Source organism: Trichechus manatus, unplaced genomic scaffold (assembly GCF_000243295.1).
Source record: "Trichechus manatus latirostris isolate Lorelei unplaced genomic scaffold, TriManLat1.0 scaffold00005, whole genome shotgun sequence".
NCBI classification, from domain to species: Eukaryota; Metazoa; Chordata; class Mammalia; order Sirenia; family Trichechidae; genus Trichechus; species Trichechus manatus.
This window is the reverse complement of record NW_004443941.1, coordinates 34,255,038-34,276,883: the sequence shown is the minus strand read 5'-3', so window position 1 is coordinate 34,276,883 and position 21,846 is coordinate 34,255,038. Positions and strand designations below refer to the sequence as shown.

Sequence of the window (21,846 nt, the reverse complement as noted above, 5' to 3'; positions counted from 1 at the left end):
CGGAATTGACTCGAAGACAATGGGTTTGGTTTTGGATAGCTCTGGGGGGTTGCGGGAAAGTGGCATTTGGAAAAGTGCATGTGTTGGGGGTATTTTCTGTTATCAGAATAAATAGTGTGAATAGTTGATGCTGGTATTTATTGTTTGGGGGTCTGGAATGTGAAACATCCTGCATTGCATGGGACTTTCTGCACAGTGAAGAATTAGCCCCAAATCACTGCTCTGGGTTGTGTGGATTGGCTGTAAATTGAGAGAAATTTTAGAAGAGAGAGTGACTTTGTTAAGCTGTATTTCGAGTAATTCTGGGCATTTTTGTCTTTTGTTATAAATGAGGTAAGAAGTAATCAGTATTCATTTGCTGAATCACAGTTGTGTTATCCCTAACTTTTTGACCAATTATGATTGATAAGGAACTATGATTGGTAAGGAACCCTGATGGCACAGTGGTTAAGAGCTCGGCTGCTAACCAGAAGGTTGGCAGTTTGAATCCACCAGCCACTCCTTAGAACCCTATGGGATAGTTCTAGTCTTTCCTATAAGGTTACTATGAGTCGAAATTGACTTCACAACAACAAGTTTAGTTTGGTTTAATGTCAGTTTTAAAAAGCCCTGGTGGCACAATGGTTGAAGTGCTCAGCTGCTAATCAAAAGGTCGATGGTTCGAACCCACCAGCTGCTCTGCAGGAGAAAGATAAGTCAGTCTGCTTCTGTAGAGATTTACAGCCTTGGAAATCCTCTGGGGCAGTTCTCCTGTATCCTCCAGGGTCAGCTGTGAGTCAGAATCAACTTGAAGACAGTGGGTTTTAATGTCAGTTTTAGGGAGTCCTGGTTGCACAGTGGTTAAGTCGCCCGACTGCCAACCAAAAGGTTGACGATTTGAACCCACCAGTCTCTCCTGCAGGAGAAAGATGTGGCAGTCAGCTTTTGTAAATATTTACAGCCTTGGAAACCCTGTGAGATAGTTCTTTATCCTATAGGGTTGCTATGAGTCAGAATCGAATCAGCGGCAATGGATTAATGTCAGTTTTAGTGTAATTGGTTTACGGAATTCATTTTCTTCTTTTAAGAATTCAGGCGTTGTTAAAATGGGTCAGTGATTCTGCAAGAGTGGCTGCTATGAAGAGAAGTGGCAGGATGAGCTACATGTGCCCTAACTCTTCAGCAGTAGAGTATGGTCTTCTAATGCCATCTCCTTCACATTTACACTGTGTAGCAGCAATTCTGTGGCATAGTTATGAACTACTTGTGGACTATGATTTACCAGCACTGCTGGACCGAGAGCTCTTTGAGTAAGTATGATTTGTGAAATCCTCACTCCCTACCCCCAGTATTAGCTCATTTTTGGTTTCCATTTGATAAAACACAGTATTTTACATGCTTATTTTCATGAAAATAATATTTTGAAAGTAGTAGTTAAATAGAGTCAGGTATCATTTTGAAATGATGTGTCACAAATTTGATTAATTAGTCTTCATGTTTTAATATATACTAGTGGTGCTGCCTGCAGTTTCTCTTTTCTACCTAAAACCAGAATGTGTAATGTATGTGTTCTTGTGATCTTTCATGTTCTCACCTGCAAATATATACACCTGATTCTTTTATCCTAAATATTCATCTGTGGATAATGGTATACATGGGAATTTTGAAAGACAATACTATCTATATAGTTTTTATGATTGTCATTTTGACAAGTAGATTCCACTTAACTACATTTCTTCATCCTACTCAGCTAATAAATATTATATTTACTTCTGAAGAGTTCCATGATTCACAAATTGTAGGCAATACCTTTATGCTCTAATCTGTCATCTTCATGTCTGACCCTGCAAGTTGGCATAATCTACGACTTATTAATAAAACTCACTAATAGTTTTCAAGTTTAAATCATTAGCTTTCAGTTTACATATACTAAGCCATTAGTATCATCAAACTCAACCTAGATGTTTCGTTAGTGTAATTTTCCGTTGTTTCTTTAGATGATCTTTTAAGGTCACACAGAGAACAATAGAATCAGAATAAAATACAAGTCACTTTGTATTCATTTTATAATTTTAACCTACCTAAATTCTTAAAATAATGTATGTCACAAACAGTCTCCCTTAAATCTTACATTACATCATATTATTGATGTCCAATAAACTGTATAATTTTTGTCAGAGTATAGTTTGATATCTTATAGAAATATTTGAAACAATGAATCCTGTGTATAAAAAAAAATTACTAACATATTTTATTTTATTTCCATAGGTTACTTTTTAATTGGTCCATGTCTCTTCCCTGCAATATGGTTTTGAAGAAAGCTGTTGACAGTCTACTTTGCTCTATGTGTCACATACACCCAAAGTATTTTTCTTTGCTCATGGGCTGGATGGGAATTACCCCTCCTCCAATGCAGTGTCACCATAGACTGTCCATGACAGATGATAGCAAAAAGCAGGATCTCAGTTCTTCTTTAACAGATGACTCTAAAAATGCACAAGCACCTCCCACACTAAATGAATCACATTTGGCAACCCTTGCTTCCGCTTCTCAATCCCCAGAAGCTATCAAACAATTATTAGACTCAGGTTTGCCTTCTCTTCTTGTGAGGAGTCTGGCTAGTTTCTGCTTTAGCCACATTTCTTACTCAGAAAGCATTGCTCACTCAATAGACAGTTCCCAGGACAAACTCAGGCGGCATCATGTTCTACAACAATGTAATAAGATGCCTATCACAGCAGACCTGGTTGCCCCTATTCTTAGGTTTTTGACAGAAGTTGGCAATAGCCATATTATGAAAGATTGGCTTGGTGGTCCTGAAGTCAATCCACTGTGGACAGCACTTCTGTTTTTATTGTGTCACTCTGGTTCCACTTCTGGAGGACTTAATTTAGGTGCACAACACACTAGTGCAAGATCAGCTTCTCTTTCTTCAGCTGCTGCAACAGGATTGACCACTCAACAGCGGACAGCAATTGAGAATGCAACTGTTGCATTTTTTCTGCAGTGCATTTCATGCCACCCTAATAATCAAAAGTTGATGGCACAGGTAAGAGAAGAAAAACTTGGCTTATGCCTTACAAGTTTTATTATTTTAATGTGCTGTCACATAGCCCCAGTGGTATTAGGTGAGGGAGGGATGTGAATGAAAGCAAAGTTTGTGGGTAGGTGAATTCAAAGATCTGAAATTAAACCATATTTAAAATAAAGTACCGGTATTTCTTCCTTCCTCCTCTCAAAATGTGCTGTCTCCTAAGTCAGTTGTTCTTTTTGATGAGATGATAGACAAATACAAGGGGATTCTAGCTATAGATCATATTCCCCTCCTCTTTTTTAAACTCCCCCCATATGAAAAGAACAAGCTCAAAAGAACAACACTTTAGCTGCTGACCGCTCGACAGTGGACAACAGTGTTTTTACTGGCATTGAGGTTTTACATTTTAGTGTAGCCACATTGCTGCAAATGACAATTTGATTCTAATGACACAGAACATTGGAGTAGTTTTCAGATAAGAGACTCTTGAAAAATCACATAAAAATGTGAAAGGTCATTTATTGTATTAAGTCCATGTTACCAAAAGTCTTGAAAGCTAGAATTATTTTAAGATTATTTCTAATTGCTTTTGCCAGATTCTGCTCCTTTTTAGCTGTTGCAAATTTGGGCATGTTGTTTAAACTATAAAACTGGGCTAGCAATACTTATCTCAGAGATTTATTGTTAAGATCAAATATTGTAATGTATATAAAATATCAAGGAACCCTGGTGATGTAGTAGTTAAGTACTTGGCTGCTAACCAGAAGGTCAGTAGTTCAAAACTAATAGCCACTCTGTGGGAGAAAGATGTGACAGTCTGCTTCCATAAAGACTTACAGCCTTGGAAACCCAAATCCCATGGGACAGTTCTACCGTGTCCTGTAGGGTCGCTATGAGTCAGAATTGACTCAGCAACAGGTTTGGTTTTTTGGGTTTCTGTAAAGTATCTAGCATAAAGCCTGTCTTAGACATAGTAGACACCAATAAATAGTAATTAACTTCTCCCTGCCACCTCTTAATTAATAATGTTTGTTCAGGTCAAACTTCACTAACATCTAGAAGGAAAGCTATCATAATTTTTGAAAAAAATCAAATGATTTAATTTTATTAAGGAAAAGAGCAAGATATTTTACTGTCTACAGGAAAATATGGTTGTAGCTCTGCTTAATGTGCCTAATTAAAAATGCTTATATGAGCAGCTTCAACCAAGGGTATGAACATGGGTATTTGAAAATTGGGTTTGTGTCTCTGGATAGCGTGAATTCTTTGTGTCCCACTGCCACTGGCCTGTCCTAATTATCATCTCTCAGCTTCTTGCTAAGGCTTTTTATATGTGTATGTTTTAAATAATTTACTTTTCCCATAATTTTTATGTATTTTAACCACATTGATATTTACAAAAGTTGTACATAAGCTGATTGTTCTGATCTTTATTATGTGAACACTTTATAGTAATGATTTCTCTTACCCACAGAAATTTTTCTTACACTTTTTATCTGACAAAATAGTCATATATTTTAAGATGAAATAATTGTTATTGCTGATTTGATGTGTTAAAATGTATTTATTAATCCACATTCTTAAGTTTCTGTTCACTCTTCAAGGTAAGAAGCTACAAATAAACTATTTAAATCTCTTGCCTTGCTAGGTTCTCTGTGAACTGTTCCAGACATCCCCTCAAAGAGGGAACCTTCCAACATCTGGGAACATTTCAGGGTTTATACGAAGATTATTTTTGCAGTTAATGCTGGAGGATGAGAAAGTGACAATGTTTCTTCAGTCTCCTTGTCCAGTCAGTATATAATACTTAAATGAAATCTTGATTAGCTGTTTGTAAAGATATTTTATAATTTCAAATCAGAGTTTACAGTTATCTCTGTGTTCTTCTAATTTCTAACATAGAAAACTGAAACTAGAACAGCCTTTATTCTTAATGACAGGACTCAAAAATCACTTCACAGTAACCCCTCTGCTTAGAATAACCTTTTTTTAACCTTACTTTGAGTTGTATAATTTTATCTGGGAAAAAAGTGAGAGAATTTAAGGTCAAATATGCTAATATAAAAATTGACCCAACAGAAAAATCACATAGCAAATAAACATGCCACATTTAAAGAAATATATAAAATAAACTGTGTATTTTATATGCTTTATTAACTTTTTTATTGTTTTATCTTTTATCTTTTTCATATTGATGTACATTCCAAAAAAATCACTTCTTGATTCTTTTGAATTCACTTTCAGCTGTACAAAGGCAGAATTAATGCTACTAGCCATGTCATCCAACATCCAATGTATGGAGCAGGCCACAAGTTCCGTACTCTTCATTTGCCAGTCTCAACAACATTATCAGAAGTTCTTGACAGAGTGTCAGGCAAGTCAGAATTAAATATTAATTTTTCTGTAACTTTATGCTAGATGTATATGGAATTGTATTACTTTTATAAAACTGTTGCACTGCATTCACTCATTACTTACTTCCTATAGCTTCTGACAGTATTGCTTTCTTTCAAATATTAAAGTTAATGTGTCAGTATTTTTGCTTTATATTATTGGTTATCTTTTTAAGAAATTTAAATAATAATAAAAAACTAAGTCGTCTGCTGTCCTGAGTTTGTTCCCCCATATTCAATGTATCTTTTTTCTCTGGCCACTTGTAAGCATTTTTTTCACTGGTTTTAAGCAATTTAATTATGATATGCATTGGTGTAGTTTTCTTCATGTTTCTTATGCTCAGGATTTGTCAGGTTTCTTCAATCTGTGGTTTATAGATTTCATCAAATTTGGAAAAATTTTGGCCATTATTTCTTCTAATATTTTCTGCCTCCTTCCCCCTCCCCCCCTTTCTTTTTGGGAGATTCCAATTACACATATATTATTGCACTTGAAGTTGTTTCACAGGTCACTGAAACTCTTAATTTTTTTTCTACTTTTTCTTTTTTTGTTTGGTAATTTCTGTTGTCCTGTCCTCAAATTGACTGATCTGTTCTTGTTTAGTGCCTAATCAGGTGTTAGAAGTTTGATGTGGTTCTTTTTATATTTCCTTGTTGTTAATTAAAGTGTTCAAGCTTTCCTTTACCTTCTTAAACATATTTTTCTCTTTATTGGTTGCATTTTCCGGCTTATTTATTTGCCTGGAAAGTTTTTATTGGATGCCAGACATTGTGAGTTTTAATTTTTTGGGGTACTGTGTATTTTTGTACCGTAATAAGTATTTTGACTTTTTTCTGAGATGTAGTTAAATGACTCGAAAACAGTTCGTTGCTTTCAGGGCGAGCTTTTAAGCTTTGTTAGTCAGGACCAGAACAACTGAATCTAAGGCTATCCATAGAACATTTTGTGATGTCGGAAATTTTTAATAAACCTTTGCTATTTAGTATTCTAGCTGTTGAATTCTTGAAATGTGGTTGGTGAAATAAAGGAATTGAAGTTTTAATTTAAATTTTAATTGAAATAGTTCCTATATTGGGATAGTAATAGCGTACTGTATTGGAAAATGTAGGTTTATGCCTAATTCAATCCACTACTGAGGCAGTACTTTTATGAGTACTCTGTTAGAGATTCACTGGCTTTGCGAACACAAACTATTCTAGACCCAGTGTGAGACCCCAGGGTTGTTTCGCTTGTTGCTTTTTCAGTTAACTTTCCTTAACCTTGAGTGAGTTATTCACATGTATATACTCATCAGTACTTGTGGATGACTTGAAAGGGACCATCTATAGATCTCTAGAATTCTCTTACTGAGCAGATGTCACCTTCCTGGGAATGTGCCCAGCTAACTCCAGCCAACCACCTTTGTCTCCTTGGACTACCAGTTCCATATCCTCAACCTAGGGTGACCACCTGGAGTGCTGTGCTGTGACCTGGGAAACTCTCCACACAATAAGCTAGATAAATCATAGGGCTGACCTCAAAATCTACTCTTTTTAGGCATCACTGTTCTGCCCTGCCTGATGCCCAATATCTGAAGACTGTTGCTTCATATATTTTCCCAGTTTTTTAATTACTTTAGGTAGGAAAGTTGTGGTGTGATTAATTACTTTTGTATGTGGCCTTTCTAGCCATGGTCTTGTGACTCCTACCCAGGTAATTGGGTGGAGCTGTGCAAATAAGATGATTGTGGCCCACCAAGGGGATTGGTCAGTTTTGCCTTAAAAGAGCCAATTCCAAAGCAGGGAGGAGAGCTTACCACCGCCAAAGAAGGAGAGACCCACAGCGGACACCAGCAAAGACTGGTAGCAGAGACCCGCAGGAGATGGTGCAGTAGTCTTTCCGGCCCACAGAGCGAGAAAGCTGAGTGCCTTTCTGCAGAGACTGAGGGCCAGGGAAAAGTTTATGCCTGACCCACAATTTTGGGACTTGCCAGCCTTCACAACCACATGAGCCATTCCCTTTATATGGCTCATGAGTTCTGTGAGACGTTGCAGTGAATTAGGGAACCGAAAGACAGGAGGGAGTGTATTGAGGAGAGAGGGAGTAGTTGATGTTAGAGATGAATGAGTGGTACAGCAGCTTGGAAAAGTTAGACATTTGAGACATCTATAACTTCCACCTCGTAGGAACAAGGTTTGTGCTGATCCTTATAAAAGAAATGATTTGTTTAAAAGTAAATCCGTTCCTTGTTATTCCATGTTGGCCAGAAGTGGAAATCGAAACCAGAGCAAATAGACAGAAAATCGAAAAAAAAATTTCTTAGTGATAGCTTTTATCCCATTTATTGGAAGATTAAATAAGCATGGAAATCATTTGAACTTCTGATTGCACTCTATAAATTCTTATCACATAACGATCTTTATATGTTTTCCCTATCTGTTTATGCTATGAATTAATGTGGTAAAGCTTTTAGTACTTAAATATTTCACTCTGACTTGTGTAAATATTCTTGCTATTTTGGGTTGCTTGGCTGTTTTTGTAAAATATATATATATATATATATATATATATATATATGGTTTGTTGTTTTTTTTAACGTGAGAAGAGACTGTCAGCTGTGTTCACATAGTGAAAAATATTTCTAGTATCAAAGCAGTTCATCTGGCCTTTTGGATTTCTCAGTGGCTAACTCAGATCATTATATTGTGGCACAGTGGTTAAAGCTATTGGCTGCTAACCAAAAGGTCGGCTGTTCGAACCCACCAGCCACTCCACAGGAGATAGATGTGGCAGTCTACTCCTGTAAAAATTACAGCCTTGGAAACCCAATGGGGCAGTTCTGCTCTGTCCTATAGGGTTGTTATGAGTCGGCATCGACTTGATAGCAGTGGGTTTGGTTCTTTGGTTCTATAATCCAAAGTAAGAAAGAATGTATGAAATTCAAGAAATAACTGTGAAAACCTCTAGTATTTATTTTTAAAGTAGTAGTAGTAAAACAGATTACTTTGTTATCTAAGATGCCTAACTAAATAAAATAACAAAACAAGAAATCTGTTACTGAAATTTGTTGTTCTTTATATGTCCATTTGTAATAGAAGTAGAAGTCTAGCATAATGCTTTGAGAGGAGCACTGATTTGAATCCCATATTTGCAATTTACAGAATGTATTGACATCCCCTTTAAGGCTCAGTTTCCTCATTTTGAAATAATACTCTTTCTTGATATGCGTATAAAAACCCACTGTAATGGAGTCAATTCCTACTCATAGCGACCCCATAGTGTTTCCAAGGCTGTAAATCTCTACAAAAACAAACTGCCACATCTTTCTCCTGCACAGCAGCTGGTGGTTTCGAACTGCCGACCTTTTCAGTTAGCAGTCAATTGCTTTAACCACTACGCCACCAGGCCTCCTTGATATGTATGTAGTAAGGACCAACTGAGATATAGGTGTCAATCACATGAACTATGCATAAAATAAAGCAAGTTTTCATGGTAATCATTTTTCAGTCCATATAGAGCTGTTGTTGTTAGTTGCTGTTGAGTTGATTACAACTCATGGCAACCACATATGTACAGAGTAGAACTACTGCATAGGGTTTTCAAGGCTGTGACCTTTTGGAAGCAGGTCGCCAGGCCTGTCTCCCGAGGCACCTTTGGGTGGGTTCAGACAGCCAACCTTTTGGCTAATAGTTGAGAGCTTAACCTTTTGCACCATTCAGGGACTCTACCCGCAGAGCTAGTACTGTTGAAATATGTAATATTCTCTAGAGATTGGAACTTAAGTATTCTGATTTTTATGTGGTGATCACTTTATGAATATTATCAAGGATGACATACTAGGCATTACCTTATAACATTTCTTTTAAATCCATTTACATTGTGCCTATATTAGCGATAATCTTCTCTGAAGTACTTATTGTTTCCCTTCTTAGTGATTTTATAAAAGCAGTGTATTTTAGATAACATTTTCTTACAGATACTCCGAGTATCACAGCTAAACTGATTAATGAACAAAAAGATGACAAAGAGAAGAAAAACCATGAAGAGAAAGAGAAAGTTAAGGCGGAAAATGGATTTCAGGACAATTACAGTGTTGTTGTTGCCTCTGGTATGTTTTCTACTTTTTTATAATCTTGACTTTGCTTGAGTTTCTATAAAATACAACAGTTTAAGAAATTTTATGTGGTAAAATGTATTAATGCAAAAAGCTAGCTTTTAATATTTTAATGTTAGATGTAAAATATTGCTCCAGAAACTTACTGTTCTTTGGCAGTGGAATTATTAAATTTATCTTGTGTGTGAAGCATACTGTGTTGCATCAGATATTGAACATGTATGAATATTTTAGATACTCCATTTACACTTAACAGTATAAGGAGAATTATATTCCTACAAGTCCATTAAGTGTTAAAGAAATTTTATATAGCCTGTGTATTTAAAAAAGCAAAACTAAAACACAGAAGTATTTAGTATTTTCAGTTTTCCTTTATGGTGAGTTCATCATATAAAAATAGAAATAATAAAAAGAAAATAGGTTGAAAATTAGTTCTTAGCTATTAGGTGGAGGAGGAATCGACCAATAAGCAACATCATGGTAAATGGAGAAAATATTGAAGTTTTCTAAGATTTCATTTTACTTGGACCCATAATCAACGCCCATGGAAGCAGCAGTCAGGAGATCAAACGATGTATTGTGTCGGGCAAATATGCTGCAAGAGACCTCTTTAAAATGTTAAAAAGCAAAGATGTCATTTTGAGGACTAAGGTGTTCCTGACCCAAGCCATGATATTTTCAGTCAGCTCATATGCGTGCGAAATCTGGACAGTGAATAAGGAAGACTGAAGAAGAATTGATGCCTTTGAGTTACGGTGTTGGAAAAGAATATTGAATACACTACGGACTGCCAGAAGAACAAAGGGGTTTATCTTGGAAGAAGTACAGCCGGAATGCTCCTTAGAAGCAAGAATGGTGAGATTTCATCTGACGTACTTTGGGCATGTTATCAGGAGGGACCAGTCCATGGAAAAGGACATCATGCTTGGTAACCTAGGGTCAGTGAAAAAGAGGAAGACCTTCAACAAGATGGGTTGACACAGTGGCTGCAACAGCGGGCTCAAACATAGCAACGAATATGAGGATGGCAGAGGACCGGGCAGTGTTTCGTTCTATTGTCCGTAGTATCGCTATGAGTCGGAACTGACTCGACGGCTTCTAACAAGAACAGATGGAGGAGGAAGAAGATTGGCATGGATAACTGATAATTTTGGATGGTTATTTTTTAAATACGGATCAGATGATTTTAGTTCAAAAAAGAAGACTCATTAAAGATAATCTTATTTCTTAGTTTGGTGCCTAATAGGATACGTATGTGTTCTCTGTTGTAGAAAAATTACAAACCCAAGATTTCCTACACGTACTTGCAGAACATACTGCAGTGTAGTAAAGTGATGGTAAGCTGTACCTCAGCAGTTATGGCAACCACCAATGTTTTTTAGTTTCTTGAAAAGTAGTTACAAGTGTAAAGTCAAAATTATTTATGATGTGTTATGAAGAACAAAAATAATTGGAAGATTAGATACTGGATTGGAATAAACATTTCTAGCTCTTGGCATTGGGAATGTGGTGCTTTATGTTAAAATCTTAGGCACATGTTTTCCTACTTCACGTTAGTGTGTTGACTATGTAGAATCTTGGTTCTTCTCTTTTAGGACTGAAATCCCAGTCTAAACGTGCTGTGTCAGCTACACCACCTCGCCCACCATCAAGGAGAGGGAGGACGGTGCCTGATAAAATAGGGAGTGCTCCCTCAGGAGCAGAGACTGCCAACAAAATAATTACTGTCCCTGTGTTTCATTTGTTTCACAAACTCTTGGCAGGTAATATTCAGAATGAAAAGCACCCATGAAATTTTAATAATTTGTAACTATGTAGGACAGAAGTATAACCACCGGAGTCATTTTTAATCAGATCATTGCTTTAGGTGTTACATGAAACCTTTTGATAAAGATCATAAACTCAAGTAAAATCAATAAACTATTGAATCAGTAAATCAAGTTTAAAATTTTTACTAAACAAGAGGGTACCTTCTATAGGCTCTCTGGAACTCCTTTATTCCATACTGTTCTTTCTGTTGAATACTTTTTCCACTCCCATTTTTTTCCCTTGAAATTTAAACTTCCCATTTACTACTGTGGCTTTGAGATTACATTCTGAAAGTATCTTATTAAAGTTACTAAGTTTGAGTTACTAAAAAATAATGTTATCATTTCAAGAGGATATTTCCAGTTTAAAGAAAGCCTTATTAAATACAAATTTCATTGATGAGATAAATGAGTTAGTGAGACTCTCTGCACACAATTCTCTGTTAAGACAAGTGAGAACCAAAAATGGAGCATTATTGTATATGCTGTGTAGCACTATAAACTTGCATGTTTTCTTTTTTGTTTCCTAAATTTTACTGTCATTGTGCTAGAATGAGCAGTAAAATTCATGCTTGGTGATTCCATTACAAGTAACACAGGAAGCAGTGTGGGACAGATTTTTTTGGGAATTATTCTAACAATGGCACTGTTAAATATGCGACTAATTGTTAAGCAATATATTTTCCCTGCCCACAACAATTTTTTTTTTGCCGATATACTTTCCATTGGTCAAAGTGATAGCAATTTCATCACCATTCTTGTGCTGTATTGTTATAACCAGGTAGCTAACTAATTTTGAGTGGGCCAGATGCCTGTTTTTGTAAATAAAGTTTCATTGGAAAACAGGCATGCCTGTTTGTTTACATACTGCCTGTAGCTGCTCTCATGCTGCAATGGTAGAATTAGAAGTTGCGACTAATATGATAGGGACGGCATAGCCTAAAATTTTTACTATCTGTCCCTTTACAGAATAAGTTTTCCAGCCCCAGATTTATAAGAACATCTGTTTCTTTGTTTCCCTTTTGGCCAGTGCTGAGAAGATCTTGGTGGGATTGTTCAGCAACTGAATAGCACTGTCTGCAAACATTATTGTTCACACACGTCAGAAGCAGATTCAATTTCGTGAAATTTTCCCTGGGTTGATTTTAAATTATTTTGAAATTGGTGTCAGAACCAAACTCTTGTCTTTAATTTAGTAAAGACAGTAAGTAATTAACTAAATTGAACCAACTACATGTCTCCTTGGATTCCAGGTTTAACTTTATTATGTCATTTTTAGGCCAGCCATTGCCATCTGAAATGACACTTGCCCAGCTTTTAACTCTCCTATATGACCGAAAACTTCCTCAAGGTTACCGCTCAATTGATCTAACTGTTAAATTGGGATCAAGAGTTATCACAGACCCAAGTCTATCAAAAACAGATTCTTTTAAAAGACTACACACTGAGAAAGGTAAGTGTATGAGTCTGTCAAATGAGGATGGAGGAATTTATAACTAATGACTTAACTGACCTGTGTTTTTATTACATCATCTTAACGACCTATCGTTTTGCTTTATGATTGAGTTATTGGTAAATATAAAAACTTGCACTTTTACACTGAAAGTTGTCTTTAAGTTATAATTTCTCTTGTTGCATCACTAATTTTATGAGCACATGTTGTGCTTTAATTTCTAATTATTTCTGTAAGAGCCAAGTAAATTGTTTATCATTTTGTAATCAGGTTAGAACCCTGACTTAGAATTTCTGATTTACTAATAATGTATATTGAACCCTGATTTAGAATTTCTAACTTCCTAATAATGTATATTGAGTGGTGTTTTTATGCTTATAAACATTTTCTTCACATAAAATGGGATCGTTAAGTTTCTTCTTCTTTTTACTTAAATGCTCTATTAAATGTTTTAATGTGCGTTTTTAATTGTTTATTATATGGATATAACAAAATTTATATATTCCCCATTTGTTGAAACATTCTGGTTATTTTCAGTTTTTCCCTGTTGTACATTACTGGCCCTTTGTATTCTCTAGGAAATAATAGTAAATTTCTCTTGCTGAATTTTCAGCAGGATTATCTGTCTCTCACTCTCTTTAAGTGTTTATAAAGTCTGGTTATGTGTTGAACATACTAACTTTTTGGTTTTTCTTTGTGAGTGATTCAGAACAATGTGGTATAATTTCAGTTTCCAGTAAGAGAAGGCATATATATATATATATATATATATATATATATATATATATGCCTGATAGTCCCTAGGTCTAAGGACTTAGTAATTTTAACATGCAGTCTAACTTACAGCTATGCCCTAAAGGACGGTGCTTCTCAAGCTTTAATATGCTTACAAATCACCCACACAACCTTGTTCAAATGCAGATTCTTATTCAGCATGTCTAGGGTGGGACCTGATATTATACATTTCTAATAAGTTTTTAGGTGATGCTGAAGGCAGGTTCATGAACCACATTTTGAATAAGAGGTCACTTAAAAGTTACGGTAGCATGTAGTGTTAATACAGCAGTATCTCAGTGCTTACATTCTTTTGTTGAGTAGAGAGATAACAGTATCTGCTTTCATAAGTGAAGGAATATTCTAAAAATAGATCCTTTCTTGCTATTATTGTTTTAATTTATTTTTTTCTAGATCATGGAGAGTTACTTGGAAGCTGTCCAGAAGATGAGGCTCTCACTCCAAGTGATGAGTCTATGGAAGGGATATTGGATGAATCTTTACTCGAAACTTGCCCTATTCAGTCACCCTTACAAGTTTTTGCAGGAATGGGTGGATTGGCTCTTATTGCAGAAAGACTACCCATGCTATATCCAGAAGTGATTCAGCAGGTAAGATAAGATTCCTAATTGAAATGTGTCATTCCATAGTGAAGTCCTTCTTCCTTTTTTTAGAAACTTACTTGGTATTAACCTTCCAGAAGTATCCTTTCCTTTACAGTCTTTGAGCATTGTCTAAGTCTTTCAAAGGTCAGCCTATACAGAGCTTTCTCTACTTGAGAAAATCAGCACAGCTAAGTTCTGAGCTCATTATTAGAAGGAGACATTGTAGGACTTTAATATTGAAATTCATTTTAGCAAACACATATTTAGTACTTGCTTTTGCCTAGACCAGGTATTCTCAGTGGGGTCAATATTGCCTGCAAGGGGGTGAAATTTTATTCTCGGAGGGTGAAAAAAATCTTAGATATTAAAATGGTTTTTGAGCTGCCAAAGCTCAATCCTACCCAGGAAAATCTTATTGTTTAGTATTTAATTTCTCTCATTAGGAGAATCAATTTTTGTATTGCAGTTTTATTAAGATACAGTTCACATTCCATACAATTCACTCTGTTTAAGTTTTCAATTCAGTGATGCGTAGTGTATTTACAGAGTTGAACGACCATCACCACAATCAATTTGAGACATTTTCATTACCCCAAAAAGAAACCCTCTACCATTTTCCCCAGACTCCCCAAGCCCTAGGCAACTACTGATCTACTTTCTGTTGCTGTAGATTCTGGATGTTTCATATGAGTGAAATCATACAATATGTGGTCTTTTCTGACTGGCTGCTTTCATTTAGGATGATGTTTTCAATGTTGATCTATGTTGTAGTATGTATCAGTACTTCTTTTTTTTTTTTTAATTATTCACACACCATAAAATTGTTCCTTTTAAAAAATGTACAGTTCAGTTTTTAGTATATTCACAAAGCTGTGCATCCATCACCACTATCTTATTTCCAGAACATTTTTGTCACTCCCTAAAGAAACCCTGTACCCTTTATCAGTCCTGCTAATTTTATGTCTGGGTTCTTTCACTTAACATAATGTTTTCAAGGTTCATCCATGTAACATGCACCAATACATCATTCCTTTTTATAGCTGAATAATATTTCATTGTATGGATATACCTCATTTTATTTTTCCTTTCATTAGTTGATGAACATTTGGGTTCAGTTTTTTAATGATGATGATTATTATTATGACTGATGATGCAGTGACCATTTGTGTCCACGTTTTTGTGTGGATGTATGTTTTCACTTCTCTTGGGTGTATATCTAAGAGTGAAATTGCTAGGTCATACAGTAATTCTATGTTTACTTTTTGAGGAACTGCCAAACTGTTTTCCAAAGTGCTATATATCCTTCTAAATTCCCACCAGAAATGCATGAGGGTTCCAGTTTCTCTCCATCCTGCCAAAACTTGTTACTGTCCATCTTTTTCATTATAGCTATGCTAGTGAGTGTACTTAATACCTCATTGTGGTTTTGATTTACATTTTCCTAATGACTAATGATATTGAACATCTCTCGTGCTTATTGGCCATTTGTATATATTCTTTGGAGAAAAGTCTATTCAAGTCCTTTGTCCATTTTTTAGTTGGGTTTTTTGGTCTTTTTATACTTGAGTTGTAATAGTTCTTTTCTTTTTTTTTTTTTTTCTTTTGTTAACATATTCTGGATAGTAGACCCATATCAGGTATATGATTATAAACATTTTCTCTCATTCTGTGGGTCATTTTTTTCACTTTCTTTATGGTATCATTTGAACCACATATGTTTTTAATTTTGATGAAGTCTAATTTATCTGTTTTTTTCCTTTGATTACTTAGGCTTTTTATGTCATATCTTAGAAACCATTGCTTAATTCAAGATCATGAAGATTTATACCTTCATCTTATTTTAAGAGTTTAATAGTTTTACATCTTACATTTTTGATCCTTTTGAGTTAATTTTTGTATATTGTGTGAGGTAGGGGGTCCATACTCTTCTGTGAGAATATCCACTTTTCATAGCTCCATTTATTGAAAAGACTGCTCTTTCCCCCATGAATTGTATTATTCATGGCCTTTCTAAAGATCAGTTGATTGTAAATGAGAGAGTTTGTTTCTGAAATCTCAATTCTGTTCCGTTGATCTATATATCTGCCCTTCAGCTACTACCACACTGTCCTGATTATTGTAGTAAGTTTTGAAATAGGGAAGTGTGAAGCCTCCAATTTAGTTCTTTTTCAAGATTGTTTTGGGAATCCTGGGTCCCCTGGATTTCCATATGAATTTTAGGGTCAGTTTTATTAATTTCTGTAAAACAAGACACCTATGATTTTAATAGGGTTTACATTGAATCTTTAGATCAGTTTGGGGAGTATTGCCATCTTAACAATGTGAAGTCTTCTGATTCATGAACGTGGAATGTTTTTCCATTTTATTTAGGTCTTTTCACATTTCTTTCAATGATGTTTTATAGTTTTCAGAGTACAGGTCTTGCACTTCTTTTGTTAAATTTATTCCTACATATTTAATTCTATTTGTTATAATTCATTTGAATTGTTCATTGCATCTGTATAGAAATAAAATTGATTTTTATATATGAATCCTGTTCCCTCAAACCTTGCTGAACTCATTTATTATTGCTGCTATTTGTGTGTGTTCTGTATGATTTTTTTGTTGTTGTTTACAATATTATGTAATTTGTGAATAGAAATAGCTTAACTTATTTCTAATCTGTTCCGTTTTATTTTTATATCTTGCCAAATTGCCCTGGGTAGAACCTCCAATACAAATGTTGAATGGGAGTGATGAGAATAGATATCCTTATCATCGTCCTGATTGTAGAGAGAAAGTTTTCAGTCATTCACCATGAAGTATGATATTTCCTGTGGTTTTTCTTTTAGAAGCTTTCATCAGGTTGAGGAAGTTCCCTTTGCTTCCTAGTTTTTGGAGTTTTATATCATGAAAGGGTATTGGATTTTGTCAAATGCGCTCTATGCGTCTATTGAGATGGTCATGTTTTTATCCATTATTCTGTTAATATAGTGTAATATATTAATTGGTACCTTGATTGGAAGTAGGATGCTACTATAATACCTAGAAATGTGGAAGTGGCTTTAGAATTGGACAGTTAGCAGAATGTGGAAGAATTTTGAGGAACATGATTTAAAAACAAAACCTTGGATTGTGTTTAACAGACTGTTAGTCGAAATGTGGATGTTGGTAGAAATACGAATCTTAAAGGTGCTTCTGGTGAGTGAAAACCTGTATTATCTTAGATGATACCTAAGTTGTCATAAACAGTCTGTTGATAGAAATATGGTTGTTAAAAGTGCTGCTGGTGAGTCTCAGAAGGAAATGAGGAATACATTGTTGAAAACTGGAGGAGAGTGGCTGACAGTTTAGCTGAATTATGTCCTAAATTTGGAAAGCAGCACTTACAAGTAGTAAAGTTAGAGATTTAGCTGAAGTACAGCCTGGTTTCTTCCTGGTGCTTATAATAAAATAAGAGAGGATAAATTGAGAGAAGAACTGTTATGCAACAAGCAACTAGCGCTTGATGTTCTGGGAAATTCTGAAACTATCCAGATTACAAAAGACACTGAAGTTAAGAGATTCACTGTCTGGAAAGTATACTCTGGAGAGAAGACCAGGCATATAGTTGGAGCTTTTGCTAGTGCCTCATAAAGATCAGAGTATTCAGTCACACAGAGGGCTCTTCGAAGAGGTTACTCCTGGGTTCCCTCACCCATCTAAGAAGAAGTCAGGAATACAGAAGGTTATGTGACATGGAAGCAGAGGACAAAGTGAAGTGTTCAGGAACCAATGCAAGAGCAGCCTGTAGAAGCTGGAAAACGCAAGTAACAGGTTCTCTTGTCAAGCTTCCAGAAAGAATGCAAACTTTAATTTTAGCCTGATAAGACCCATTTTGGACTTCTGACCTCCAGAACTGTAAGATAATAAATTTATGTTTTTTAAGCCACTAAGTTTGTGGTAATTTGTTACAGGATCTGTAGGAAACTAATACAGATTTTGGTCTGTACCTTTAATCTGGTGTATTTGTCTGGTTTTGATATCGGAGTAATACTGGTTTCATAGAATGAGTTGGGAAATGTCCCCCTTCTATTTTTTTGAGAAGAGTTTGTGAATAATTGATATTAATGCTTTTTATGTGCTCATTGGCCATTCATACATCTTTTTTCCGGAAATGTCTGTTCAAATACTTTGCCTATCTTTCTCTCTTTATTTCTTTTATTTCTTTATTTATTTTTTAATACTCACCAAGACCATGGTCCCCACAGCCGTCAGCCCAGAAATTGAGTCCCTCAGCGAGTTTGGATGTGTCTATGGAACTTCCATGACCTTACCTTGGACAAGTTGTGCTGACTTCCCCAGTATTGTGTACTGTCTTACCCTTCACCAAAGTTACCACTTATATATATTCTATTTATGTTTTCCCATCCCCACCCCTCCCCTCCCTCGTAACCATCAAAGATTGTTTCTTTTTGTGTGTAGACCTTTTCATGAGTTTTTATAATAGTGGTCTCATACAGTATTTATCCTTTTGTGATTGACTTATGTCACTCAGCATAAGGCCCTCCAGATTCATTCACATTGTGAGATGCTTCACAGAGTCATCATTGTTCCCTATCATTGCATAGTACTCCATCGTATGTATGTACCATAATGTGTTTATCCATTAATCTGTTGATGGGTATCTAGGTTGTTTCTGTTTTTTTGCTGTTGTGAACAATGCCGCAATGAACATGGGTGTGCATATGTCTGTTCGTGTGACAGATGTTATTTCTCTTGGATATATTCTTAGGAGTGGCATTGCTAGATCATATGGTATTTCTATTTCTAGCTTTCTAAAGAAGTACCATATAGTTTTACAAAATGGTTGTACTATTTTACATTCACACCATCAGTGCATAAGAGTTCCAATCTCCCTGCAGCCCCTCAACATTTGTTATTTTGATTCATGCCGGTAATGCCGAGGTGAGATGGTATTTCATTGTGGTTTTGATTTGCATTTCTCTAGTGGCTAGTGATCTCAAGCATTTCCTGGTGTGTCTGTTAGCCATTTTAATGTCTTCTTTAGTGAAGTATCTGTTCATTTCCTTCGTCCAGTTTTGTAATTAGATTATTTGTCTTTTTGTTTATAGAGGTGTTGGATTTTCCTGTAGATTTTAGAAATTAGAACTTTGTTAGATTTGTCATAGCCAAAAATTTTTTCCCAGTCTGTAAGTTCTCTTTTTACTCTTTTGGTGAAGCCTTTTTATGAGCGTAAGTGGTAATTTTTACAGGATCCCACTTATCTAGCTTATCTTCTGGAATTTGTGTGTTGTTAGTTATAGTTTGTTTCCTGTTAATGCCGTATATTAGGGCCTGTAGAGTTGATCTTATTTTTTCTTCTACGCTCTTTATAGGTTTTGGTTTTATATTTAGGTTTTTGATCCATTTTGAATTAGTTTTTGTTTATGGTGTGAGTTTTTTGGTCCTGTTTCATTTTTGTACAGATGGACATCCAGTTTTGCCAACACCGTTTGTTAAAAAGACTGTGTTTTCCCCATTTGATGGACATTGGGACTTTGTCAAAGATCAGTTGACCGTAGGTGGATGTATATACGCCTGGGTTCTAAATTCTGTTCCAGTGGTCAGTGTGTCTGTCATTGTACCAGTAACAGGCTATTTTGACTACCATACCTGTATAGTAGGTTTTGAGGGCAGATAGTGTGAGTCCTCTTTTTTCTTCTTCTTCAGTAGTGCTTTACTTATTCAGGGCCTCTTCCCTTTCCATATAAAGTTAATGATATATTTTTTCATCTCATTAAAGAATGCTTTTGGTATTTGGATCAGGATGGAATTGTACTTGTAGATTACTTTGGGTAGAATTGACATTTTCATAATGTTGAGTCTACCTATCCATGAGCATGGTATGTTTTTTCCATTTATGTAGGTCTCTCTTGGTTTCTTGAAGTAGTGTTTTGTAATTTTCTTTGTTTTACATCCCAGGTTAGATTTATTCCTAAGTATTTTATTTTTTAGGGGCTATTATAAATGGTATTGTTTTCCTGATTATCTTTTCGTTGTTCTCTTTATTGGTGTATAGGAATCCAGCTGATTTTTGTATATTTATCTTGTATCCTGCTGCTCTGCTGAGTCTTTCTATTAGTTCCAGTAGTTTTCTCATGGAGTCTTTTGCGTTTCGTACGTGTAGTATCATATCATCTGCAAATAGGGATAGTTTTACTTCTTCCTTACCAATTTGGATGCTCTTTATTTCTTTTTCTTGTCTTATTGCTTTATCTGGCACTATCAGAACAATGTCAAATAGGATTGTTGATAAAAGGCATCCTTGTCTTGTTCCTGTTCTCAGGGGGAATGTTTTCAGCCTCTCTCCATTAACAATGATGTTGGCTGTGCTTTTGTGTAGATGCCCTTCATTATGTTGAGGAATTTCCCTTCTATCCCTATTTTATTGAGGGTTTTTATACGGAATGTGTGTTGGACTTTGACAAATGCTTTTTCTGCGTCCATTGAAATGATCATGTGATTCTTTTATTTTATTTCTGTGGTGGATTACATTGATTGATTTTCTAATGTTGAACCTTTCTTGCATACCTGGTATAAATCCCACTTGGTTGAGGTTTATTTATTTATTTTGTTTTTGATGTGATGCTGAATTCTATTGGCTAGAATTTTGTTGAGAATGTTTGTATCTATATTCATTAGAGATATTAGTCTGTAATTTTCCTTTTTTGTGGTGTCCTTCCCTGATTTTGGTATCAGGGTTACACTGGCTTCATAGGATGAATTCGGAAGTATCGCTTACTTTTCTATGTTCTGATATAGTTTATGCAGTACTGGTGTAAGCTCTTCTCTGAATGTTTGTTAGAATTCTTCAGTGAAGCCATCTGGCCAGGCCTTTTTTTGTTGGGAGTTTTTTAATTGCCTTTTCATTTCTCTTCTCTTATTATGGGTCTGTTCAGATTTTCAACATCAGTTTGTGTTAATTTGAGTAGGTAGTGTGTTGCTAGAAATTTGTCCATTTGCTCTAGGTTTTCAAATATTTTCTTTTATTGTACTTTAGATGAAGGTTTACAGAACAAATAGTTATTCATTAAACAGGACACATATTGTTTTATAACATTGATTAACAACCCCACAACATGTCAACACTCTCCGTTCTCGACCGTGGAGGAATTTTTTTTTTGGTGAAAATATACATACCCAGAGTTACACTGGGTTTCTCCAGTCTTTCAGGTCAGTAAATTTGATATTTTTTTGTGCGAGTTAGAATTTTGTTCTACATCCTTTTCCAGCTCTATCCAGGACTCTCTGTTGTGATCCCGATCAGAGCAGTCAGTGGTGGTAGCCGGGCACCATCCAGCTGTACTGTGCTCAGTCTGGTGGAGGCCGTGGTACTGTGGTCCATTAGTCCTTTGGACTAATCTTTTCCTTGTATCTTGTTCTCTTCGTTCTCCCTTGCTTCCGAAGGGGTGAGACCAGTGGAGTATCTTAGATGGCTATTTACAAGCTTTGAGACCCCAGACGCTACTCACTAAAGTAGAATGTAGAACATTGCCTTTATAAACTGTGTTATGCCAATTGAGCTAGATGTTCCCGGAGACCATAGTCCCCACAGCCCTCCTCCCAGCAATTCAGTCCCTCAGGGAGTTTGGAAGTGTCTATGGAGCTTCCATGACCTTTCCTTGTACAAGTTGTGCTGGCTTCCCCAGTATTGTGTACTGTCTTACCCTTTACCAAAGTTACCA

The 21,846-nt window shown here is 35.7% G+C and overlaps 1 protein-coding gene across 17 annotated transcripts in view; it reads left to right on the top strand.

Annotated features, from left to right (window-relative positions):
- The window catches only part of BIRC6 (baculoviral IAP repeat containing 6), a 364,754-nt gene that overhangs the window by 226,130 nt on the left and 116,778 nt on the right, over window positions 1-21,846 (top strand). For all 17 annotated transcript variants that reach the window (XR_002824888.1, XM_004369572.1, XM_023736211.1 and 14 more), the window contains 8 exons: window positions 1,068-1,289; window positions 2,248-3,028; window positions 4,662-4,805; window positions 5,258-5,387; window positions 9,363-9,494; window positions 11,096-11,263; window positions 12,588-12,761; window positions 13,950-14,146. Coding sequence is in view for 16 of the 17 variants with exons in the window: in XM_004369572.1 (XP_004369629.1) it covers window positions 1,068-1,289; window positions 2,248-3,028; window positions 4,662-4,805; window positions 5,258-5,387; window positions 9,363-9,494; window positions 11,096-11,263; window positions 12,588-12,761; window positions 13,950-14,146 (1,948 nt within the window). In the remaining variant the exon portion in view is untranslated. The remainder of the gene's footprint in view (window positions 1-1,067; window positions 1,290-2,247; window positions 3,029-4,661; window positions 4,806-5,257; window positions 5,388-9,362; window positions 9,495-11,095; window positions 11,264-12,587; window positions 12,762-13,949; window positions 14,147-21,846) is intronic.